This window comes from Aulostomus chinensis, chromosome 17, assembly GCF_037954235.1.
Source record: "Aulostomus chinensis isolate RoL2024-O1b breed Wild chromosome 17, RoL_Achi_v1.0, whole genome shotgun sequence".
Classification (NCBI taxonomy): Eukaryota; Metazoa; Chordata; class Actinopteri; order Syngnathiformes; family Aulostomidae; genus Aulostomus; species Aulostomus chinensis.
Genome location: NC_141336.1, coordinates 24,230,868 through 24,253,012, shown reverse-complemented (window position 1 = coordinate 24,253,012; position 22,145 = coordinate 24,230,868). Strand labels below are relative to the sequence as shown.

General features: G+C 45.6%; 1 protein-coding gene across 4 annotated transcripts in view; it reads left to right on the top strand.

The window, feature by feature from the left end:
* The window catches only part of LOC147246869 (leucine-rich repeat and fibronectin type-III domain-containing protein 2), a 114,664-nt gene extending 95,136 nt beyond the window's left edge, over positions 1-19,528 (top strand). For all 4 annotated transcript variants that reach the window (XM_086182501.1, XM_086182497.1, XM_086182498.1 and 1 more), the window contains 2 exons: positions 12,227-13,623; positions 16,559-19,528. In XM_086182501.1, the coding sequence (XP_086038627.1) occupies positions 12,248-13,623; positions 16,559-17,549 (2,367 nt within the window). In that variant the 5' untranslated portion in view covers positions 12,227-12,247 and the 3' untranslated portion in view covers positions 17,550-19,528. The remainder of the gene's footprint in view (positions 1-12,226; positions 13,624-16,558) is intronic.
* The last annotated feature ends 2,617 nt before the right edge of the window (positions 19,529-22,145 follow it).

The following is a 22,145-nucleotide window of genomic DNA, read 5'->3' as shown; positions in this document are numbered from 1 at the left end:
GGAGTGCATGATCTGTGGCTCTGCTGGCAACCTTTGATGCATTCTGCTCTGCTTGTCCTGGAACGTTCCTCAAACAAGCTCAATCATCAGTGCTCACATCACGTGATACCATATACACACTCCATGATGTAAGATGAACGCCGTCATGGGGTTTCCGATGGACATGCCAACACTGAAACCTTTAACCTGAGGCTGGAGGTTGTAGGATAGTTATTTTAGGCATTGTAGATCTTCATCATCCAAACCTCTCAAAAAAACGATGTCCCCATCCTCTCCTCTGCTCTCTTTTAGACCCTCAAATCTCCTGCCAGACATGAGATCAAACCCACCACGCAGCACAGCAGAACAATATAAAGAGACAAGACACACAAACACACCTCATCACTCTGGCGTGGGGTATCTCACCCTTCGTTCCATTTCACGCTTGAAAGCTTCCGAGGCTCTGGCTAGAAGGTTCAGCAGTCAGGAGCACCAGGCAGGGAGCCAACCAAATATTAGCAGGAGACACCAGTGAGATGCTCCAGCTGGATAACGAGGGCAGATGCATGAGGCGGAGGTAATGACTTGTCAATTACCCGTTTACGTCTGATGTAGCGAACCTGTGACTTCTATGGGTGTTGCTGTGTTATGTGACGGATGCAGGATCGCGCCCAGGACTGGAACTACATGTGCAGCCAACTTTGATTTGTGTGGGAGCTGTCTGTCTGAGATTGAACAGCTAGCTGACTCATCTCCGTATATTTATCTTCCTCTCTGCTATATGCAGAAGATTTGCTCCTCTACAGCCGCCCTTCAGGAGTAGTTATAGAAACACAATCCCCACAGCCACGGCTCTTTCATATATATTTACAGTATGAAGCTCAGCTCTCTCAATAGTCCAGCTCCAGCTCAGGAACAGCCTCTGCAGCCGCAGCTCTTTGGCTGGACACACTTGTTACTGGTAGGGATGCTGGAGCTGTGATGGTTCGATGGGGATTTTTGGAGATTTTATTGTTGTTTTGTTCCCACAAAAGAAGAACTCTTACCCATGTAGGGACGTACATGAAATGTTGTGACACACAAGTATGATCTGAAATACTCGTGGTTTTTCTTTGCCCTCAATTTAGTCTTCCAGGCAGGAAGCAAAGCCTGACGGCTGTGACTCCACAGTGACTGCACACCTTTAGAACAGGTTCTGCTCCAGAAGTCGTTCCTCAATCCTTTTCTCCATTGATGTTGCAGGAAATCCTCATATAGAATCTGAAAGCAGGGAACCAGCAGGTGAATCTTGACCACAAAACATGTGATTCTTTACAAAAAGATAAAAAGAAACGGAGAAGGCAAACATATGACTGGGTATAATTCATCATTCCCATAAGCCATTGTGATATTTTGTGTCTGACCACTGTTGTTGCTGTTCGCTAACTTGTCACTGATGTCACTGAATAAATAACAGCAGTGTCTCTCGTCAGAGGGAAATGGGGCCTCTGTGGCCAGGTTCCACTCAAGCGATCGCAGGAGCTCCTTTAATTCAGAGTGGCCGAATGGGTATTCAAAACATAAGAACATTTCATGAGTGAGGTCATTTTTATGGTCTCATGATACTCATCTGTTCAACCACCGATATGAAGATGTGGTTGGTTCCAACACAAACCTCTCAGATCTGATGAAGCCTCATCAGATCCCAAATTGGTTTATGAGTTTGAAAGGGACAGAAAGTTCAGCCGGTCTGAACAAAAACCTATTTATTTTCCTCAAATAAAACATGACATTGGGCCTTCATGTCACCATACAGGGACAGTTTGTCTTTCGGCCTTTGAGCGGTCGAGCCAGCGAGAGAATGGACACGTGCAGAGGACTGAATCATTCTCTGCTCCTGACCTCAGTCTCCTCAGAAAGTAAATGCCTACCTTCCCAGACATATAATCTAGAAGACAAAGCTGCATCCACTCAGGACTTGGTGGAGGTGGAAGTTCACCTAGAAAGGATCAGTTATTCTTGTGTCGTCTTTGGATGTGGAACAGGTGGAAACACCACTCGTCTGTCTGACCTGGGATGGTGAAGGTTACTGGTGATCCTCTGGGATCTTGGATTTTAGGGTAATCATCAGCTGGTTGCATGAAAAGGCTTACAGATTACTTCTCTATATTTCATAAGACGTTTGCTTTTGGCGTGTGATTTTGCAACATTGAGTCTTGAGGCTTCTGTTGAGAGTCGTTTTGCAACATTGAGTCTTGAGGCTTCTGTTGAGAGTCGTTTTGCAACATTGAGTCTTGAGGCTTCTGTTGAGAGTCGTTCGCACAGGGAGAGCAAAGCAGATGTCTGGTTTTCAGTTTGTTTCCAGCCTCTTAACAAGAAGTCTTAGCAAGACTTTGTGACATTTTCAGCTGTTTATAATTCAAGTTTTATTTTAACCTGAGCGCTGATCTTTTCCTAACCTGAACCAAGTGTCTTTGGGCCAAAATTGAACACAAGCTTTACCACGGTGCTGCCAGAAGGTAGAAGTCAGCATTTTCTGCTGGAAGAAAAAAAAAACCCAAAGCTGTTGAAACGGTTTGTTGCTCACAGTTCTCCTCGCAGTGATTTGCATGGCCGGTTCTTGAGTCTCAGGTGAAATGATCAAACTGCTCAAGTATGAATGAAGATTCTTTATTTCTTGCCTCAGATGTCTTCAGAAACATAAGCCGGTGTTCGGTTTGGTTGTAGAATGAGATTGCGAGCTGCTGCCGTGTTTGAGACGATCTGTCCCGATGGCGCCACTGCGCGGGTGCTTGTGATCTGTTTTACAGAAGTTTGCTGAAAGATTCTGAAGCTCTGTTAACCTGTTCACTGCCTGCCACTCATGACAACAACTTGTTTGTAGCTGCAGGAGTGATGAATCTCACCTGTCAAATGGTGACACGTGAATAAAGGACGCGACGGTCTAAACATGCAGCAACAGTGTGTGTGGCTGTCCAGCAATGCCTGCAACAGTTCGAGCTAATTACACCGAGAGAGGCGGAGTGATGTCAAGTGTTCCGTCAACGTGTGACAAACTCCAGATGGTCGGGGCGAGCTGCGTCACCGAGGTGGATGAAAAGAAAATCAACTCCTGTAAAAAGGCCTGATTCTCCATCTGCAGGGTCCTTGTCATAATCACGCTTCAGGCGCTTTTTCCAGCGTGCCGACCTGCTCTGTGTGTCGATGATTCAGCTCACCTCCACTGGCGCATTCGCTGCTGAATGTGAATTAAGCTCGTTTCAGGCAGGCTGCCGCTGAATATCATCACAACGTGCCTTCCGTTTGTTTTGCCATTAACCTTAAATTTTGCCAAGTCATGGGCTTTAATTTCTCTCCTAAACGATTAACATTTTTTAATTGTTTATTTTGCATCTGTGCCACTAGCATCCCAGCAACCGCTTCTGCTACTTTCCTACACGGAGTAGATTATAAACTATGATCATGTGCTTCCAGCTGGATATTCATATGAGGCACTGGAGACATTCAAGGTGCATTCAGGGACATAACTGTGTCTATTCATCTCTATTTAGCAACATTCTGTCTCATCATATAAAGGTTAATTAGGATGACTCCGGTAAATAGCCTAAAAGGATCATTTTTATTTTTAACTGCTGGCCTCCAGCAGCATCAATGAATTATTTGATAGTGTTGTGGGTTGCTGAGACCTCCCGTTTGTGTTGGCAGTCACTCTTAAAGTGTGTGTGGCGTGTGTTTGCCGTCGGATATTGTGAGAACGTTTGGTCTAAATATATGGGACCTCGCCCTTTATGATGGCACGCAAAGGAACTGCTGTCACATTCGATGTCTTAAAGATCAAAGATGAACCCAAGTATTAATCTCATAATTATTGACATGTTCTCTATTAGCACAGTCTGTGCTGTGGAACTTAGAACGTCTGGGATCTTTCAGGTAAAATGGTATAAAAGGGAAACCTGTCTTCTGTCAGTCTTGAATGTGCGACTGGCTCTCAGTGGCAGCTCGTTGGCTGATTCCAGCGTTGAGTGAAAAGCTTTAAGAACAAAGTAGGAATAACCAGGTGTGTTTGAGTAACTGCTGAGTTTCTTCATGAAAACCGTGAGGAACAGAACTGCGTTTCATGTTACAGCAGCTCCAAAAAAAACCCACATCAATTCTCCTGCAAACAGGCGGCAGTGTTGCTGGGCCTCATTCATGAAATGTTCTCATGGAAAAAAAACATTCTTACTTTTTTAGCTCCGACTTTAGTCTTACAGAAGAGAGGAAGCAAAGCCTGATGGGTATTTGTAACTCTTTGCTCCTCCTGAATTTATTGGCTATACCTCTTACAAATCCACCAGGCTTTATCTCCCATCTGGAAGACTAAAAGCGGGGCTAAAAAGGTCACCCTGTCTGAAAGAACAATTTTAGACTTAAGAAGATCATGAAGGGGCCCTGCAGTAAGTGTGTCATCCAGCCATCTCCAGCTGATTATCCAGTTCTCAGATGCCCTCTGAGAAACACACTTGGTATTTTTCTGGTCATTTCTCTCTACAGGATTTTTAAGGCTGCTTTCAAGTTTATTTTATTACAATATGCTGCAGTTACAGAGGGAATGCTTTCATTCAGTGGCACCCAGTGAAGGTACTGGAGGTGTTCCGCCAGAGGACATTTATAACCGTTCAAACTCTTAAATTTCAGTGTATAATTAAGTTTGCACTTATGGATAGATAGATAGATAGATATGGATAGGTTTTTTTTTTTTTAAACAGATACATTTGGAGAATTGTGCCAAACGGCCACAACACCATTTGGACTCAAGTTGTGGATTAAAAGTTTGCGGTGAGTGTAACGACTGGCTCAGCTCTCACGGCTGGGAAGAAAATGTTCCCCTCAGTGTTAATCAGGAAAGAAACACGCAACATCTGAATAAGAACCAGAATTAGAGTGAAAACCGGAGCTTTAAAATGTATTTGCGTTGCTATGTCTCAACTTACTGCATCCTGCTGTGAGTTAACGGTTAACCTAATTACACATTTCGTCCTGTAAACGCTTCATCAGGAGTGTTGGTCTTCACTTGGAATCTCTCTTAATGATCATTGTTCTCCCGTCTGAAGGTTTGAAAGCTTCTTTCCTTCAACCACAGTCAACAATCAAACTCTGGCCTCAAGGCAGTCAACTCTGTCTGTTTATTCTTCAACAAATACTGGAATTTCAAGCTAAAGCAGACTCTGAGTTTTTATTTGGAATTGTAAAATATTTCTCAGGTTTCTTAAACCCACAAATTCTCATAAAAACATGACCTGGGTGTCCTTGCTCGGTAGATCCGCTGGCCTGCAGGCGGCTCTAAATACTCGCAGCCACCGTGAGCCGCAGGAGAATGAGAGCTGAAGAAAATTCTAAATACTTTAAGCTGCTGAATGTGTTAGTGGCTCTCTACCAAGCATGAAATTTCAGATTCTGCTCACCGTAAGCAGCACACAAAATTTTAAGCTCTGTGATTTAATATTTCATATTGAAGTGCACCCTGGGATTTGTAGTTAATTTTCCCTTTTACGTTTGTTTTTTTTTTGGTTTTTTTACGGACCCGAAGCTATGACTTCTTACAGGTTTGAGCTATTTGCCTGTCCAGAGGCCATGATTCTAACGTTTCTCCTTCGTGGTCATTCGATGCGCAGAAACACTCATTAAATAGCCACTGAAGAGCGATGGGAACATCAGAGGACGCCACTGAGACGCAGGCTCATGTTACTAAAGCGTGCCTGAGTGACATGACGACCCAGCAAGTTCAGCGTTGGCAAGGAGGAAAATAACACAATGCTGCCGATCATCAAGGCGCCAGTAGATCAAAGATAATCACCTTTTGATTGCCGTTGAATGAGCGGCGTAGATCACGGCGAATAAATCGATACTGATGTCATTCCTTGATCTGAAGCTAGGCGCTGGTGTCGTACTGCTGCTCCATCTCCATGTCCAAGCCTTCTCCCGTCTAACATGACATCAATCTATAGATTAAAGGTTGGGTTTCAGAGAAGACAAACTAGACTTTTGAACTTTTGAAAACTTCCTGTGGTCAGAACTCCACAAGAAATCAGTTGGAGCCTGATTTAGCCCAGCGTGTAAGAGGCGAGCCCCACAATGGTTCTGTGTACGTCCATGCGACAAACATCTCTCCTTCAGGAAGTGCGCTTTTTTTTTTTTAATAGATTTTGAATTGAAGTCTGCTGTTTAACCAGGATGTTGCCTGTTAATGTGTGGAAGATACGATGTGAGGTTTTGATACTAAATATATATATATATATGAATATATGATAGACAAAACAATGAAAGACAAACAAAAATGAGTATAATGTAGCAGCCGGTTGTAGCACATGAGCTAAACTATCTGCACCTTTTCATCTTTGGCAGCCAACGTCTTGACTGGGTAGACCCCCTTCAGCTCGTCCAGACACGGGCAGGGCTTCGTTAGCCTTCAGGGAAGCGTTGACCAGAATGTGCTGCCTCTATTTTCAAGTCTTATAATCTCAAGATTTTTCATGTTGGCAAGACTTTATATTATTTTCATATCGTAAAAATGCAGCGATGCCAGGCTGTGATTCAGGGGAGGGAGGGAGGGAGGGAGGGAGAGACTGCCGGTTTGTCAGTTTAAAGCTGTATGAGACACTCTTGTACATGCCGGCTGCTCTGACAAGCAGTGAGAAAGTCTTGTCACAACTTTGAACGTCAGTGCTCGCCGATGATGCAACATGACATCAGTGGACTGTACGCAGCCCAGTCAGGTTTACGGAGCTGTCATCCAGTGACACGTTCCATCAAAGCTTAGCGGGGGAAAGAGAGAGAGGCGGAATGTGGACGGTTGGTGAGCTCAGCGTGCTCGCTGTTGTTTAGGAGGCAGTGGCGGTGTGTTGTACTCTTCTCCCTCGTGTGCATCGGGAGATTACGCCGCTCACCACGGCTGACGACTGGGCCACAAGGCCAAGGTCTGTCCTCACTGTCATTTCAGATAATCAAACAACAATAATGAGATGTGGGCACAGAAATGATGCAGAAGTCCTAGCATGCTTGTGTGGAAGCTCTGGCTTCGTTAAATGAATGTTTGTTGATCCCGAGTGATGACGAGGCTCTCAATGACATCCTCCCGTCCCTCAGGGCCGAGTCTTTCTGCAGTGGATTTTTGTTAAACAGATGGCGACACAGCTGTGCAGGCATGTTAGTCTGAAGGTTATCCTTGTACAACAAACGCCGGCTCAGAAAACACCTCGCTTTTGACGACCGTACCATCAGTCCGCTGTGACTGACACGCTTGCAGTGGGTTACAGAAATGACTTCATCCACTATCACGGAAACAAGTTCTCAAGGTTTGAACAGTTTCATGCAAATTGAATAACGGGATGGTTCAGGATTTGGGGGGGAATATATTTGCGTGCTTGTCAATGTCGAGATGAGAAGATTACACATTTAAGCACCTGGAAAGCTGGACGAGCTCTGTCCAAAGGTAATAAAATCCTAATTAACGCCTCATTGCTTGGTGGCGGCACCAGGAGACGACGGCAACGTAAATCAATTAGGATCCTTTATTGTGGAGGACAAACAACGTCCCTGCTTCAACAACAATGGTGACAGCTGCTGGTCGCTGCTGTGAGAACATGAGAGCGCGTCAGAAGTGCAGCTGCAGCCGGGCGCTCCAGTCCCATTTACGGCGCCGTTTATGCTTCAACTAACTACACCTTGTTGACTTCCTGCAACATGATGCCCAACAGACAGTGTCATTTCAAGAAGATTTCGGCAAAGAATAACAACAAATTATTTTTCCAAATGACTAAACAACATAAGCCACCAACCACAGCACCGTTTTCTTTTCTTTTTTTTTGAACCAGGGATTGACGTTCTATTAAAGTTGTTTCTGTGGTGCTGGCATGTCTGTTGACCACCTACCAGAACCTCTGATGCCCACCAGATAACCTTTTTATTTTTTAAATTGTTGTAAGGAGCGCAAGTAACAGGAAGTCTGAGGTCTCTTGTTTCAGTCTTCCTACTCTCAGTGCAGCAGCAGGCAGGCCCGCCTGTTCCTTTTAGATAGTGACTTCCATGCTGGAAAGCAAAGTTTCAGCTCGGCCCGACTCTTTAAGGAAAGGTCAAAGGTCAGGTGAAGGTCCTGCCAGTGATCACAGCTGAGACGGCCCATCATCGCTGAGAAGAACTTCTCGTGTCTTTGCCTCTCAGACACAACAGAACCTCAAGAGCTTTCTTCTTTGCTCAGATGTCATTTTGACTTCTTCAACAAGTGAGCAGCTGTCGTGCAGCGAGTGAGGAAATGTGTGTGAAGGCTGTGAACGCGCTGTGATATTGAGACCGGTCTCAGTTTATCTATGATTGGAAGTTTTAATGGTTAAAAATAAGTGTTGTCACTTCCTGTACATATTTAGGTTAGACAAGCTCTGCAGGTTCTTTAGTTCTCTGCATTTTAAAGGCTGTAAATGTCAAACCTCCATGATGAACTGTGCAGTATTAATATATATGCATATAGATAGATGAAGAGAGAGAGGGTAGGGTTCTTTCATCTGTCCAACTCCGTTCTCAACCGACTGAGCCGGCAGCTGAACATCAACCAATCAATGTCCATCATCAGTCAATAAGAACTCTTCCTACTGACAGGAAATCAGTTCCATAAATACATCTAATACTTTTCAGGAAATGGCTAATGAAAATTGATCAGTCGGCTCGAGTTTCTGGATTCTAAAAGGTGAACGTGCTGGAATCAAACAGAAGGTGTGAAGAGTTGAGGGGAGCTGTGCTGGTGGGGTTTCACTCTTCACCATGAAACTGAAAAAGCACAAAGAGAAAACTGAAAAGCTCCATCATTCAGCAGATGCTTTTGTCTAATGTGACTTACAAGAGTATTTGACTTCTGTCTCGCAGCTACTCATTAGTTCAAGTAGCACTAATCTCTAGAATATGTCCAGATGACTGCAGGCCTCGTGTGAATGTGTCTGCAGTGCTGTGCAGATTAGATCAGCCGTTCTGTGGCGTTAATGTACCTCGCAGAATGACCGAACAACTTGCAAAGAGAATGTGTGATGGATGTCTAATGTGTGAGAAAACCCACCATCAAGATTCCAGTTGGTACTGTTAAAGCTCACATACGAGGCAGTTTTAGTAGGAGACGATGTTTAATGTACTGTAACAAAAATAAGTAGTTAGCACAGCATTAAGGACCCATCTGAAGACGAGAAAGTACAAAGCCAGCAGAAGTACGAGCGCCCACCATGATCAACAAAACCAAGTTGTGGTTCTTCTCAGTGTAATCCATGTTTGGATGCTTGAATCCATAACCCACGAATCTGACGAGAGAACTAGCATGAGAACAGGGGAACTGACGAGAGAACTAGCATGAGAACAGGGGAGCTGACGTTAGAACTAGCATGGGAACAGGGGAGCTGACGTTAGAACTAGCATGGGAACAGGGGAGCTGACGTTAGAACTAGCATGGGAACAGGGGAGCTGACTAGAGAACTAGCATGGGAACATGGGAGCTGACGAGAGAACTAACGTGGGAACAGGGGAGCTGACGTTAGAATTAACATGGGAGCTGACAAGAGAACTAACGTGGGAACAGGGGAGCTGACGTTAGAACTAACATGGAAGCTGACGAGAGAACTAACGTGGGAACAGGGGAGCTGACGAGTAAACTAACGTGGGAAAATGGGAGCTGACGAGAGAACTAGCGTGGGAACATGGGAGCTGACGTTAGAACTAGCATGGGAACATGGGAGCTGACGAGAGAACTAGCATGGGAACATGGGAGCTGACGAGAGAACTAACGTGGGAACATGGGAGCTGACGAGAGAACTAATGTGGGAACATGGCAGCTGACGAGAGAACTAACGTGGGAACAGGGGAGCTGACGAGAGAACTAGCATGAGAACAGGGGAACTGACAAGAGAACTAGCATGAGAACAGGGGAACTGACAAGAGAACTAACGTGAGAACGGGGGAACTGATGAGAGAACTAACGTAGGAACAGGGGAGCTGACGTTAGAACTAGCATGGGAACATGGGAGCTGACGAGAGAACTAACGTGGGAACAGGGGAGCTGACGTTAGAACTAACATGGGAGCTGACGAGAGAACTAGCATGGGAACATGGGAGCTGACCTTCTCTTTGACGTAGCTCATAATCACCATAATAAAAGCTAAACCTTCCCCGCTGGTTCTGCAGACCTTGCTGAAAAACGTCTGCTTATGTTTCTTACAACCAACGATATTTTAAGACAACCAGAGAGGCAAATCTTAACTTGAGTACGCTGACACAGGACCAGTGTGCGTTTAAGCGCTACATGATTCAAATGTTACAAATGAAATAAAAAGTGAACTTGTGTTTCCAGCGAGGCGGGGAAAGCAGGTCAGACAGTCGCCGCCGTTCCGAAGTTAATAAGGAATATCCCTGTTCTCTATGCCATCATCAGCACTGAAGCACCATTAAACTGTGTGTGGCTGCTGGTATTTCAGTAGCATCTTTGTCCCTCGCATTGAATCTCTGATGGCGTTTCAGCCTCGGTAAAGGCCAAGAGTAAATGGATATAGACCTTAGACATCAGCCATGGTTCTCAATGCCATGTGACAGAACCCCCTCTATCCTGCAAAGGTCACCTCTTCCTCCTCTTCCTCCGCTCAGTCTCGTTGTTTCCACTCTGTAAAAATATACTCCTTATGACAAAGACTTTAATGGGAATCTGCAGCAGGATTGGAAGTCACTCTGAACTGCTTCAAGGAGGTTCTTTTTGCAGTTCGGCAGTATTTTGTTTTTATTTTTTCAATTTCATTTTTTCAAAGTGTGTGAAAATGCGTAACTAACAAAATTGTCACCTTTCGGGAGAAGGAAGATCAAAAGAACAAAAACTTTGCAGGTGTTTTCAGGCAGAAATTTAAGATGCTTCCATTAAAATAAGTCCATGGGAGAAACTGTCTGTCATCCCTGACAGCTCTCACCACGAGGCCTGCTGGGGATTATCTCCGGAGTGCTGAGGGCGTCGGAACCGCATACATCACGTCTGCAATTATTTGGAGAGAGTTCATCCCTCTTTCACAGTTTCTGACAGTTTTCTGGTTGCTGATTGGATTCTATAATATGACCTGCTCTGAAACAGGGAGCGTGTGTTTGTCTCAGGTTCCCAGCAACATCAATCATTTAATTTTTCCTTCTTCTGGTATTCGTTCACCTTGTGTGTTTTGATTATTTGTGACTTTCTTTTCCCTGCCAGTCGTGATAGAATATAATTAAGAACCAGCACTGCAAAGTATATGTTCCCTCTTGTGTTTAGAAGTTAATGAAAGGCCGTGTTGGACAGGAAGGGGGTTGCAGGTAAGCCTCACCCTGTCACCAGCAACAGTGAGTGAGAGCCCAAACATCTGGTCGATAGACGCATTACCATTGTCCATACCAATGCCTCCAAACATACAGAAGATCATAGTTACCATTAATGAATGCTGCTGCTGTAAAAACTAAATAAGTAAAAGATTATAATTGATTTTTAGATTTTCGAGTTTATGAGGAATTAATGATATAAATGTTTGGGGGAATTAAAAGCTTATTGGATGAAACCAAGTGTGACGGTGAATTCTAAGGAGTCAGCCAGGTGTGTGAGAGAGAGTTAAGGTGTTCACAGAGGCGTGCTGATTTCGTCGGGCAGGAGTCGAACACACGTGGCTCGTAAAATATTTTCCTATACTGCATAATCTGTGTGTAAGGAGCAGGACAGTGTAGCTGTTATTGCCAGAAGTTACTTTCACAGATATATCAGAAAAATGAGCTGGCAGGCTGATGAACTGCTGCATACATGTGCCCTACGTGTGAACTAGTTTCCCGTGCGCGCGCGTCCGTGTATTTATGACAGCTCACACAAGCCTATGAAGCTATTTTAATGACTCACATGCTCGTTTAATCCTGAGCTCCATTCAGACTATCCTCGTGTGATTTCTCCCACCTTCTTTGCATTGCAAAACAAATGCATATGAGAGTTATTATGGAGAATATTAATATTAAAACTCCTCAAGGATGATAATCGGCCCAGCTCATCAAGTGAGCGTGTTTTACCTTCATGGTCCAAGGAGCCACCTGCGTTAATCTGTTTTTCTTTAGTTGTGGGAAAGAATAGATTATGAGAAAGTTGGATCAAATCTTATTGTGTGTCTGGACAAAAGACAAATATATTACTAGTATATTATATATTACTAGTTGATACCCACAGTATCCAGGTCACAATTGAACTGACTCGTGTTTTTGTTTTTTGCAGGTTCCCTTTCTATGAACTAACATGGACAAAGTGCTCATCTGTCTCCTGCTTCTGGGAATCGCAGTTATGATGGTCCATGCATGTCCCAAGTACTGTGTTTGCCAGAACCTGTCAGAGTCCCTTGGGACACTGTGCCCCTCAAAAGGCCTGCTCTTTGTCCCACCAGACATTGACCGGCGAACTGTGGAGCTGCGGCTGGGTGGCAACTTCATCCTCAAGGTCACCACTCAGGACTTTGCCAACATGTCAGGTCTGGTGGATCTCACTCTGTCCCGTAACACCATCAGCACCATCCAGCCTTTCTCTTTCATTGACCTGGAGACCCTGAGATCCCTGCACCTTGACAGTAACCGGCTGACCGAGCTGGGGCCAGACGACCTCCGGGGCCTGGTCAACCTGCAGCACCTGATACTCAACAACAACCAGCTGAGCCAGATCTCCAAATCGTCGTTTGATGACCTGTTACTGACACTGGAGGATTTGGATTTGTCATATAACAACTTGCGCAGTGTGCCTTGGGAAGCCATCCGCAAGATGGTCAACCTCCATCAGATGAGTCTGGACCACAATCTCATCGCCTTCATCCCTGAAGGGACTTTTACAGATCTGGATAAACTGGCTCGTTTGGACCTCACTTCTAACCGCCTGCAGAAGCTCCCTCCGGACCCTATCTTTGCACGTTCCCAAAGCAACGTTGTGATGAGCACTCCGTACGCTCCTCCGCTCTCTCTAAGCTTCGGTGGGAACCCACTGCATTGCAACTGTGAAGTGCTTTGGCTTCGGAGGCTGGAGCGAGAGGATGATATGGAAACTTGTGCTTCTCCTACGAGTTTAAAGGGGCGCTACTTTTGGTCTGTTCGCGAGGAGGAATTTGTTTGTGAGCCTCCACTGATCACACAACATACTCACAAGCTGATGGTGCTGGAAGGCCAAACGGCAAGTCTGCGCTGTAAAGCAGTTGGAGATCCGATGCCAACGGTGCACTGGGTCGCTCCCGATGACCGTTTGATCAGCAATTCATCCAGAGCCACAGTTTATGAAAACGGCACCCTGGACATAACAGTCACCACATCCAAGGATTATGGTACCTTTACCTGCATAGCCGCTAATGCTGCCGGGGAATCTACCGCCTTCATAGAGCTGTCAATCATTCAGCTCCCACATCTGAGTAACGGTACAAACCGTACCACGCAGTCCAAGTCTGGGCTTTCTGACATAACTAGCTCTACTAAGGTTAGCAAGGGGGAGCCTAAAGCTCCGCCAGAGAAGGTGGTGTCAGTATCAGAGGTAACCGCCGTCTCAGCTCTGGTCAAGTGGACTGTGAGCAAATCTACTCCAAAGGTTAAAATGTATCAGCTCCAGTACAACTGCTCTGAGGATGAAGTCCTCATTTACAGGTAAGAACTTCTCATGAAATCAGATTACATCCAAGCTGGACCGGAACTGTTCTGGCCCTTTAGATATTAAGCCTGAGGTCTAATCTTTAACTTCAAGCACTGGCAGCTCAGCCTCTTGATGGCTAATTGTTTGCAGGGTATCAACTTGAGCCAGTCAATTACGTTTGGAGTGTTACTCGGAGATCAACGTTCATTTTATTTAATTCTTCTTGAGATTTTTTTTTCCTTTCTGCATTGACAATTGCCAAGGATGCTGCTTTCACCGAGTGAGCGAGGAGCAAGTGCACGCTTTTGAGAAAAGTGAAGCCCAAAGTGAAATCCTTGCCCTGAACCATTAATTAGAAATCCAACAAGAAAAAGGATTATAGACTTCCATTTTAATGTATCCCACTTAAGCTGCTCAAGTCCATAAAATATAAGCTGGGAGACTGCAGCAGGAGATCTTTGGGCTCTGTGAAATCAATTTCCTATGACAAATGAGACAGGGAAAGCAATAACGTTCAGCAAGGATAATTGAGCTAGAAAAGAGAAAACAGATAGATCCATTTTTATGAGTCCTAGATGGGATTCTATAGAATACACGGTGTCTTCCAGCTCGAGGACATTCTCCAGTGTTTGCTGTACATTATGCTACGCTCCTGAAGACTAGCCACAGCCAGTGTGTTGAAATTGAGAATCCCCTTCAGCTCTGGTGGCTTAAAGCTCTTAACACATTGATAGGTCCCTCCAGAGTATGGTTAGAATGCTAAAGATAGTATTTACAACATCAGAGTAGTGTGGGGATTGGTGAAGTGGCCTATTGTGGAGGGCTGCTGCTCTAGTTTACCGATACTGAATACCTTTAGCAACACCTCACCAGAAAAACATACTGGATTGTGGGCCCTTCACATTCTCCCTGTGCTGGGCAACCCAGCAAAAGCCTTAAACCCAAACGTAGTTGACGATTATGTGAAGCAAGACGCTCACTTGGAATGAGATTAGAACTGCCCACAGTACTGAAGAAACATATTATTTAGCTCAAACACTCCGATGAAACTTGCCACCCCTGCAATTTAATGTGTTTCTGAGTTTCTCGCTAACACTTTTTTGGCGAGGTAGTCATGCCAAAATAATATCAATCCATTTTCATCAATGATGGAGACACTGAAGTACTGAAACACACACCCAAGACCTGCTGACAAAACTCTCAGATATGAGAGTTAACTTTCAGTTATTCTCTAATATTGTGCTTTCAATATGCATCTATGTCAGGACCGGTTTATGTAAAAAGGTTAAAAAGTATAATAAAAAAAAAAAGACTGAAAGCAATCGATTCACGTGCACATCACCTCACATAATGGGCCACAGAGTCCATTTGCATTGAAGAGTAATTGAAAGCTGGAAGAAAGGCAAATGTACACAGAGCAAGCAGCCAAATACTGTTTTTATATGAATATTTATCCGGCTTTATGGTTTTCACATGAACACCTACTGTGCCGCTTTAGTCTGTTGACTCTGCTGCACTGCCCGCAGTTGAGCAATCGCATGATTAAAAATCAATCAAAGGCACGTAGGGGGAGGAGAAAGATCAGGAGGAGCACGACTTCCCTCGAACACATCAGCTGATGTAGCTTCTTCCTGGTTATGGAAAAGGGCAATTAAAGATGAATAATGGAGTCCGGTCCTGACGTTGTCCAGGCTCTGTGGTGGAGGCAGCTCAAAGGGATCAAAGCTATCAATTCACACAGGCTACTGTACGAGAACAGCAAGCCAGCACTGGACAACTGAGGGATCTATTTATAGATGACAATATGGTTATGAGTCTTCAAGGGCCATTTTCCACCCATATTCTGTACAATGAGAGCTATAGAGAGTTGATGGCTTATTGTACTAGAAACTCCAGTGTTGGTTCAACAATCATCCCCACAAGCCACATCTGAATGTGACTGAAGCTGAAAAGATCCTGAACCAGATATTGTTCGACACTGAGGCCAATTTTGTAAAAGTGCGCCATTTGTCTTTCACAGCTTGACTTATTTATCACACCAAACATAGTGAACGTGTTTATGTTCCGGCCCTGCCCTCCCGCAGGCCGGTCAAAACTGCAGTTCTAGTACGACTTTTGCAGTATAGATATGAATAGTATCAGAGATTCTTAATCACATCATAACTGCTGGCCTTTCAAATTAGCTTCCACAGTCATTTAGCATCACGGTTGACCGTTAAACACATCTGGGACAGAAGAAGAAATCACTTTTAGTCGTTTCACTGGAAACCTCATTCATGTCTATATCCATTTATCTGTGACTTATTAGAGATGTTCAAATCTGACCTCATCAGTCGAGTTAATTGCATTTATAGGAACAAATCCTGGCACAATGACACAGATCAGCAGAGTTTAAAATGTGATTTTGGTGCAGCAGCAGTTTGGAGGTTTAAGGACCAGTGAATCCTCTCCTGTCTATCATCAGTAACAGAGATCAGCTGGACGGAGACAGACAGGTTGGTTGGGAAAAGCGTCGACTGCTGAATTCTACACAAAACAAACAGTGATTCTACAGGATTTCACTGATTTCCAATTCACTGAGCAGAATTAACCTCCTGTAGCATTTGTGTTAAACCAATGAGGCTTTGCTAATTGGAGAAACTTAAACATCTGGAGTAAAAGCAGCGAGTGGTCTTCATGCACGTTATGAGGAACATGTGAGAAAATGTTCAGAACTAAAACAAATATCCACAAGTGGCTTTGACAGTGACCTCACTGCGTCGTGCATGTCAACTGGGATATACTGGGACCGATTAAATCATCTTTCTGATTGAAGATGGGCCTTAAAAGCTACCTAGCATGCCTTGTGTGGCCGTTTCCCTGATCTGCATCACAACACACCAACACTGCACTTGAACTCCCAGGCCGAGCCTGAGTGTGTTCACATGTCCGCTCTGTCTCTGTCTGCAGGATGATCTCCATGGCCAACAGAGCTTTCGTGGTCACAAACCTGGTCCCGGGGATGCAGTACGACCTGTGCGTACTGGCCATCTGGGATGACACCGCCACCACCCTCACTGCCACCAACATTGTGGGCTGTGTCCAGTTCATCACCAGGGACGACTACCCGCAGTGCCAGTCTCTCCACAGTGGTTTCCTGGGTGGTACCATGATCCTGGTCATTGGAGGCATCATCGTCGCTACGCTGCTGGTGTTCATCATCATCCTCATGGTGCGCTACAAGGTGACCAGCGGTATCCAGACTATTAAACTGCCGACTGTGAGCAATACATACTCGCAGACTAATGGCGGTTTGAACAGGTTCAATGGCGCCCCGCCACAGGTCAAATCCACTGTGGTGGTCATGCGTGAGGAAATGGTGGAGTTCAAATGTGGGTCCCTCCAGAGCAGCCTCTCCTCATCGTCATCCTCCTCTAACTCACTAGACAGCCAAGCAGTTAGAGGGGCAGGCGACCGCTACAGCATGCAGGGCAGCGAATGCAGCACGCTGCCCAGTAGCAAGTTCAGGAGGCACGGACACGGCGCCAAAGCACGGCCAAACCTGGACCACCTTTTAGGGGCCTTCACGTCAATGGAGCTGCGAGGGGTAGCCAGAGACCACCAAGAGGCCTCTGGATCTGCCTCCACCTCCACTGCCATGATGAAGGTGGCTGTGGCACCCCCATCTGACAAAGAACCTCTGCTTGGAAGGGCTGAGTCCACCACCATGCTGGGACGCCTCTTGGGCCTGCCCCAGGAGGGGAAGCCCAAGAGGAGCCACTCGTTTGACATGGGTCACGTTGGTGCCACGCAGTGTCGCAGCAACTATCCTCGCAGGATCAGTAACATCTGGACTAAGCGCAGCCTGTCTGTGAACGGCATGCTGCTGCAGTACGATGACAGCGAGGATGAAAAGCCCACGTTTGAGAGCTCGGAGTGGGTGATGGAAAGCACAGTCTGAGTGGAGGGGCGTGAACTGACCTGTCTTTGGCCAAACGATGAATCTATATCAGTAACTACAAGAACACAATTGTAAAGGGAGAGAAGTTCCCGAGGGAGTTGACCTTTACGTGAAGTTCAACATGTGAATACTGCCTGAGTAATTATGTGAGAAATGACAGTTACAGTGGTAGATTCCTGGCCGTCGCCTCAACCCTCGGACAGAACTGTAACTGTATTTAAAGAAATGTCTGAATCTGAATTGTGGCGGTGCAGGAACATCCTGTATGGAGTAACTCCCAACACAGATGGTAGTGTCCCGGAGAAAAAAACACAAAAACAACAACAACAAAAAAGGGAGGAAAAGAAAGACGAGAAATTCAAAGTGGATTTACTGAGTCTTTATCAAAAGAATTGAATGCCAAGAGGATTTGCCTCGACTGTGGTGAAGTGGATGTGCATCACAATGTCTTGGACCCTCAGCGTGAAATGGGACTACTGCTCCAGTAGGAAGGAGTCCCAGAGGAACCCATCAACAAATTCAAACAAAGTCATTTTTTTATTTTCATCTACGTTTTCCATCGTTTTTACTATTTATTATTTTGAGTGATTCATCAGGAGGCAGAGGGGCAGCTGTTTAGTGAGAATTTTAAAAAAGACACACACTTTCATAAAGACATTTCATTCAGTCACTTTTCGGTCAAACACCATCAGGCTCAACAGATCAGTGAAATATTAAAGTGGGTGAAAACATGAACTAACGTCTTCGAGAGCGGCTCGGTGTCGTCCTCGCTAGTTAATGCTGGTGATACTTGTCCCAGGAGTCCAAAGGGCCACTGATGTCGACTGTGTAAGCCTGAGGGTGCACAATAACCACACATGGCAATTGTTCCATTAAGCCGCCTAATCGTTCCTCCAGCGCAGAGCTGGAGCTGCACTCTCTTTAGACAGCACAAACAATAACCCATTGGGCTCCGTTAGAGAGTGACAAGAGCGCACAGTGACACGCATTAGCCTGCTTCAAGTCCTCGCGCTGCTCCGATGACGTGAAGTTGAGACGACAAACATCACCAAGGGCCAAAAAGCTGGAGAAAAAAAAATCCCTGAAAACCAGTTTGACCAGGTTGCATGAAGCAGAACCTTCGTTGGTTTACTTGACTGGTTTCATCTGAGGAGCCATCTATCTTTCACTCTCTTTCACACGGAGCTGTACATTGCAGGAGGATTCTTTGAATTAGTGGCTATTCAGATTACTGCCTAACCGAGACATCCCTGCACATATTGATGCCTTTCTCAATATCCTGTGGGTCTTTGCTGCATTTCCAAATGTGGGGTGTTCATCATTTTTTTTTATTGTTTTTGCTCCCTAGTTGTAGCGTTCTGTATATTGGCATTTTTTTTTTGTACAATTATTGGGTGAGAATGTAAAAGGGGAGGGGCGGCGGTGGCAGGAGGGAGGGGGGGAGGGGGGTTGTGCAGTTGTACGTTTCTTTTCATTTGAAGCAAACAGTGAGAAGGTGCTTTACTGTGGTGTACCAACTTGGTCATTGTTAGCTGGCCCACTGAAAAGGGATTTTTCATGAGAGTGTTTGTTCTTAAAGGATCAATCCACTTAAATCGAAGCCAAAAACCCTCCAGTTTCAGTCTAATTACCCAGATTGTCCCTCGCCACGCCGACGCCATCGCCTCGTCTTACACTCCCCGAAGTCTAGAACAAATGGAACTGCATGAATTGGTACCACTTGCGATTGAAAAAAAAAGAAGAAATTAAAATAAAACAAACACATGATTTTGTCATTTGAGTGAATTGATTCTTCAACCTGCAAACGTGTAACATCCTTTTTCACGCCGCTAACTAAGAGTACAATATAAGTGTGTACGTGACTTGACATAGTCATGATTCTCACCTGAGGTTCAAGGACAAAAACAAGACAAAAAAAAAAAAAACGAAAACTGTTTCTGTGTGAAAACATTTTGCTACAAAAGAATATAAAATATCAATTAATACCTATGACCCAAAGTGTCTCTGTCTGTTATTCTGTTGTGCAACCTGTCATATAACCTGATGTTGGGTCATCACCCTTCAGAGGGGCTGGCGGCGTCCTCCTGCTGCCTGGGTTTACCCCGGATGAGCCCAGGGTTTTCCTCCTGAGGTCCAGCTGCTGTAATCAGACCAGTTGCCGCTGACTCACCTCAGTTCTGCCCTTATTACAACTCACTGGTACACGCAGGTCCTGGACGCAGCCCGTAATAAGGCCTTAATTCATATAATCTGTCAGCAAAGGCGCCTACGGCAGCACAGTAAATATAATCCCCTCAAGGGCTGGTGGTTGCATGATAAGATAGCGATGTGCACCTGCTGACAGCTCCAGGAACACGGCAGGCTCCAATGAGATTTCAATCAAGGTGTTTAAAAGAGACCAACAGAAGAATGGTACAAATGAAAGAATGTGTTTAACAAGAAAGCAGGATCTGATGTTTTGAACCAGTGGTGAATGATTCCGTCGATTTCTATAAACGAGGGACGGCGTCTCGCTGCGGTTGATGTGAAAAACGCTTTTGAAAAGGTGGTAAAACCGTGTCTTAGCAGGAGGAAGCGCAGAAGACGGCCGTGAGGACAATGACTGCGTGCACAAAGGCAGCACAGGGAACCCAATCAATCAAACTAACAGCCACTAGGACACGTGAGTGGAGCGTCATCGGGATCGTCACATTCTACTCGCCGCGGTGAGGACAGGCGCTCCAGGTTGCCTCCCAGACTAAACGCTCCTGAGGGCTGGAGGTGAGGTAGCAAGGTTCCCTGCTCGCTGTTCCATGCCTTTGTGATGCAGCGGTGACAGTCAGCTTGTACCGACCGTCTGATCTCGTTCGCTGTGGATAATGGTCAGAATGTGCTGCCTGCCTTCATTCAACACGTGACGCTCCCGAGCGTGAACCGTCATGTCATTCGCAGGTCGATGCGTCGGCCATGTCCGGGAGGACGCCGGTAACTTCCTGGAGACCACATGAGCGCGGCCACGCCAGCGACCTCAGCAGACCGTCCCTGTCTATGGTTCCCACACCGTCGCATGCTGACATTCGCGTGCCAGCGTGCGTGACATGGCGCGTCTCACCTCATCTTTCTTTCCGCTCCTCACCATCGCATTCTGCGTCGTAGAGTTTCAACTTTAGCTGATTGGCTTTACCGAGTGCAGCTGAGGTTGAGAGGAGTTTGGCCCTGGTATTGGAAGAAAAACTGATTAGACTTTCCATCTCTGAAGAAAATTCATCAGCAAAGCACCCTGATAGAGATATTTCACTCAAAACCCTAAATGTCAACCTCATGATGGCAACAGATGAAAGGTCAGACCGTCACCTAAGTCAATTTGACTCTTGCCCCGGGGAACACGATCATCTGGAGCCTGGCAAATGTCACGAAAAATCCAACTTTCTGAGAAATTTCAGGCTGGAGCAAGATAATGAACACGTCCACTCACTGCCAGTCACACAACCAGCACAATTAACTGGAATGTTCAGTCACTGTGTAGCACCTGAGCCTGGTTAGCTGCTGGAACTGGAGACGCTGGAAAGGACAGAGGCTAGAATGGGATTGGTGTGAACTCCAAGTGACGACCTGGAGACACCAGAGGGATGACATCATATACTGTAAGGGATGTAAGGACGCGGGTCGGTCGGCGGGAGCGAGTGGACGGACACTAGACCGCTGCTCAGCGCTGGTTTTTCAGTCTGTTGTCGGCGTTTCTCAGTGTTCTGCCCCAAAACCTAACCAGGCTGTAACAAAAAGGTCACCTGTGTGTCGCAGGCTGCAAAGGAAACATGCTTGTGTCATGTGGGAGGTTTATAGCGAAGAACTTGTGCGGTGGTTTGGGTAGAAGCACGTGTGGGAACACGGACGATGAGAACGATGCTCACGGCCCAAAAACCTGCAGACTCATGTTGAATTACAGGATTGACAGGCTGCCTGCCTGTCGCCTGATTGTTAAAGTCTCCCTGCAGTCAGAAAAGTAATTTTCTCTTTCTTCCTCCAGTTGAATGTTTGAGCTTCATCTGTGCAGACTAATTAGGGGACTGGTGTCACCATCGTTACCGGAAAGGAGGATTTTTCATTGAAAATGGGATTTTGAGAGGCCAGCTTAGCAGCAGGATTGGTGACATCACAAATATCCGGGTCCTGGTCGGGGATTCTACCAACACTGGGTGTGGAAGTGTGAAGCCTCCAGGGCACAAACAGTGAGGAACAACTTGTGTCCAGCAGTTAAAGTTGAGAAATAAGAAAAAAAAACCTTTTCAGTTTTAATGAGGGAGAAGCAGCAGGCAGCATTTATGCAGTAATTATATGATTTCCTGGTAAAGACTCGCCAGACTCGCATCATAAGACACGTTCGTGTGGTTAGGGATCTTTACTAATACCACTGACGAGGCAGAGCTGTCTGAGTGGAGAAAAGTTCTCCACTGTTGCTGTAAACACTATAAAGAGTTCTGCGTGAGGAAAAGTACCCTGAGAGCTTCTGATATGATTTGGTGCAGTATAAATAAAACTGACTTGACCGCGGCCAGATTGCAAAGTGAAATTGGAGCCTGCCACAGTTCATTTTGTCTCGTCTCAGAATTGGAACCG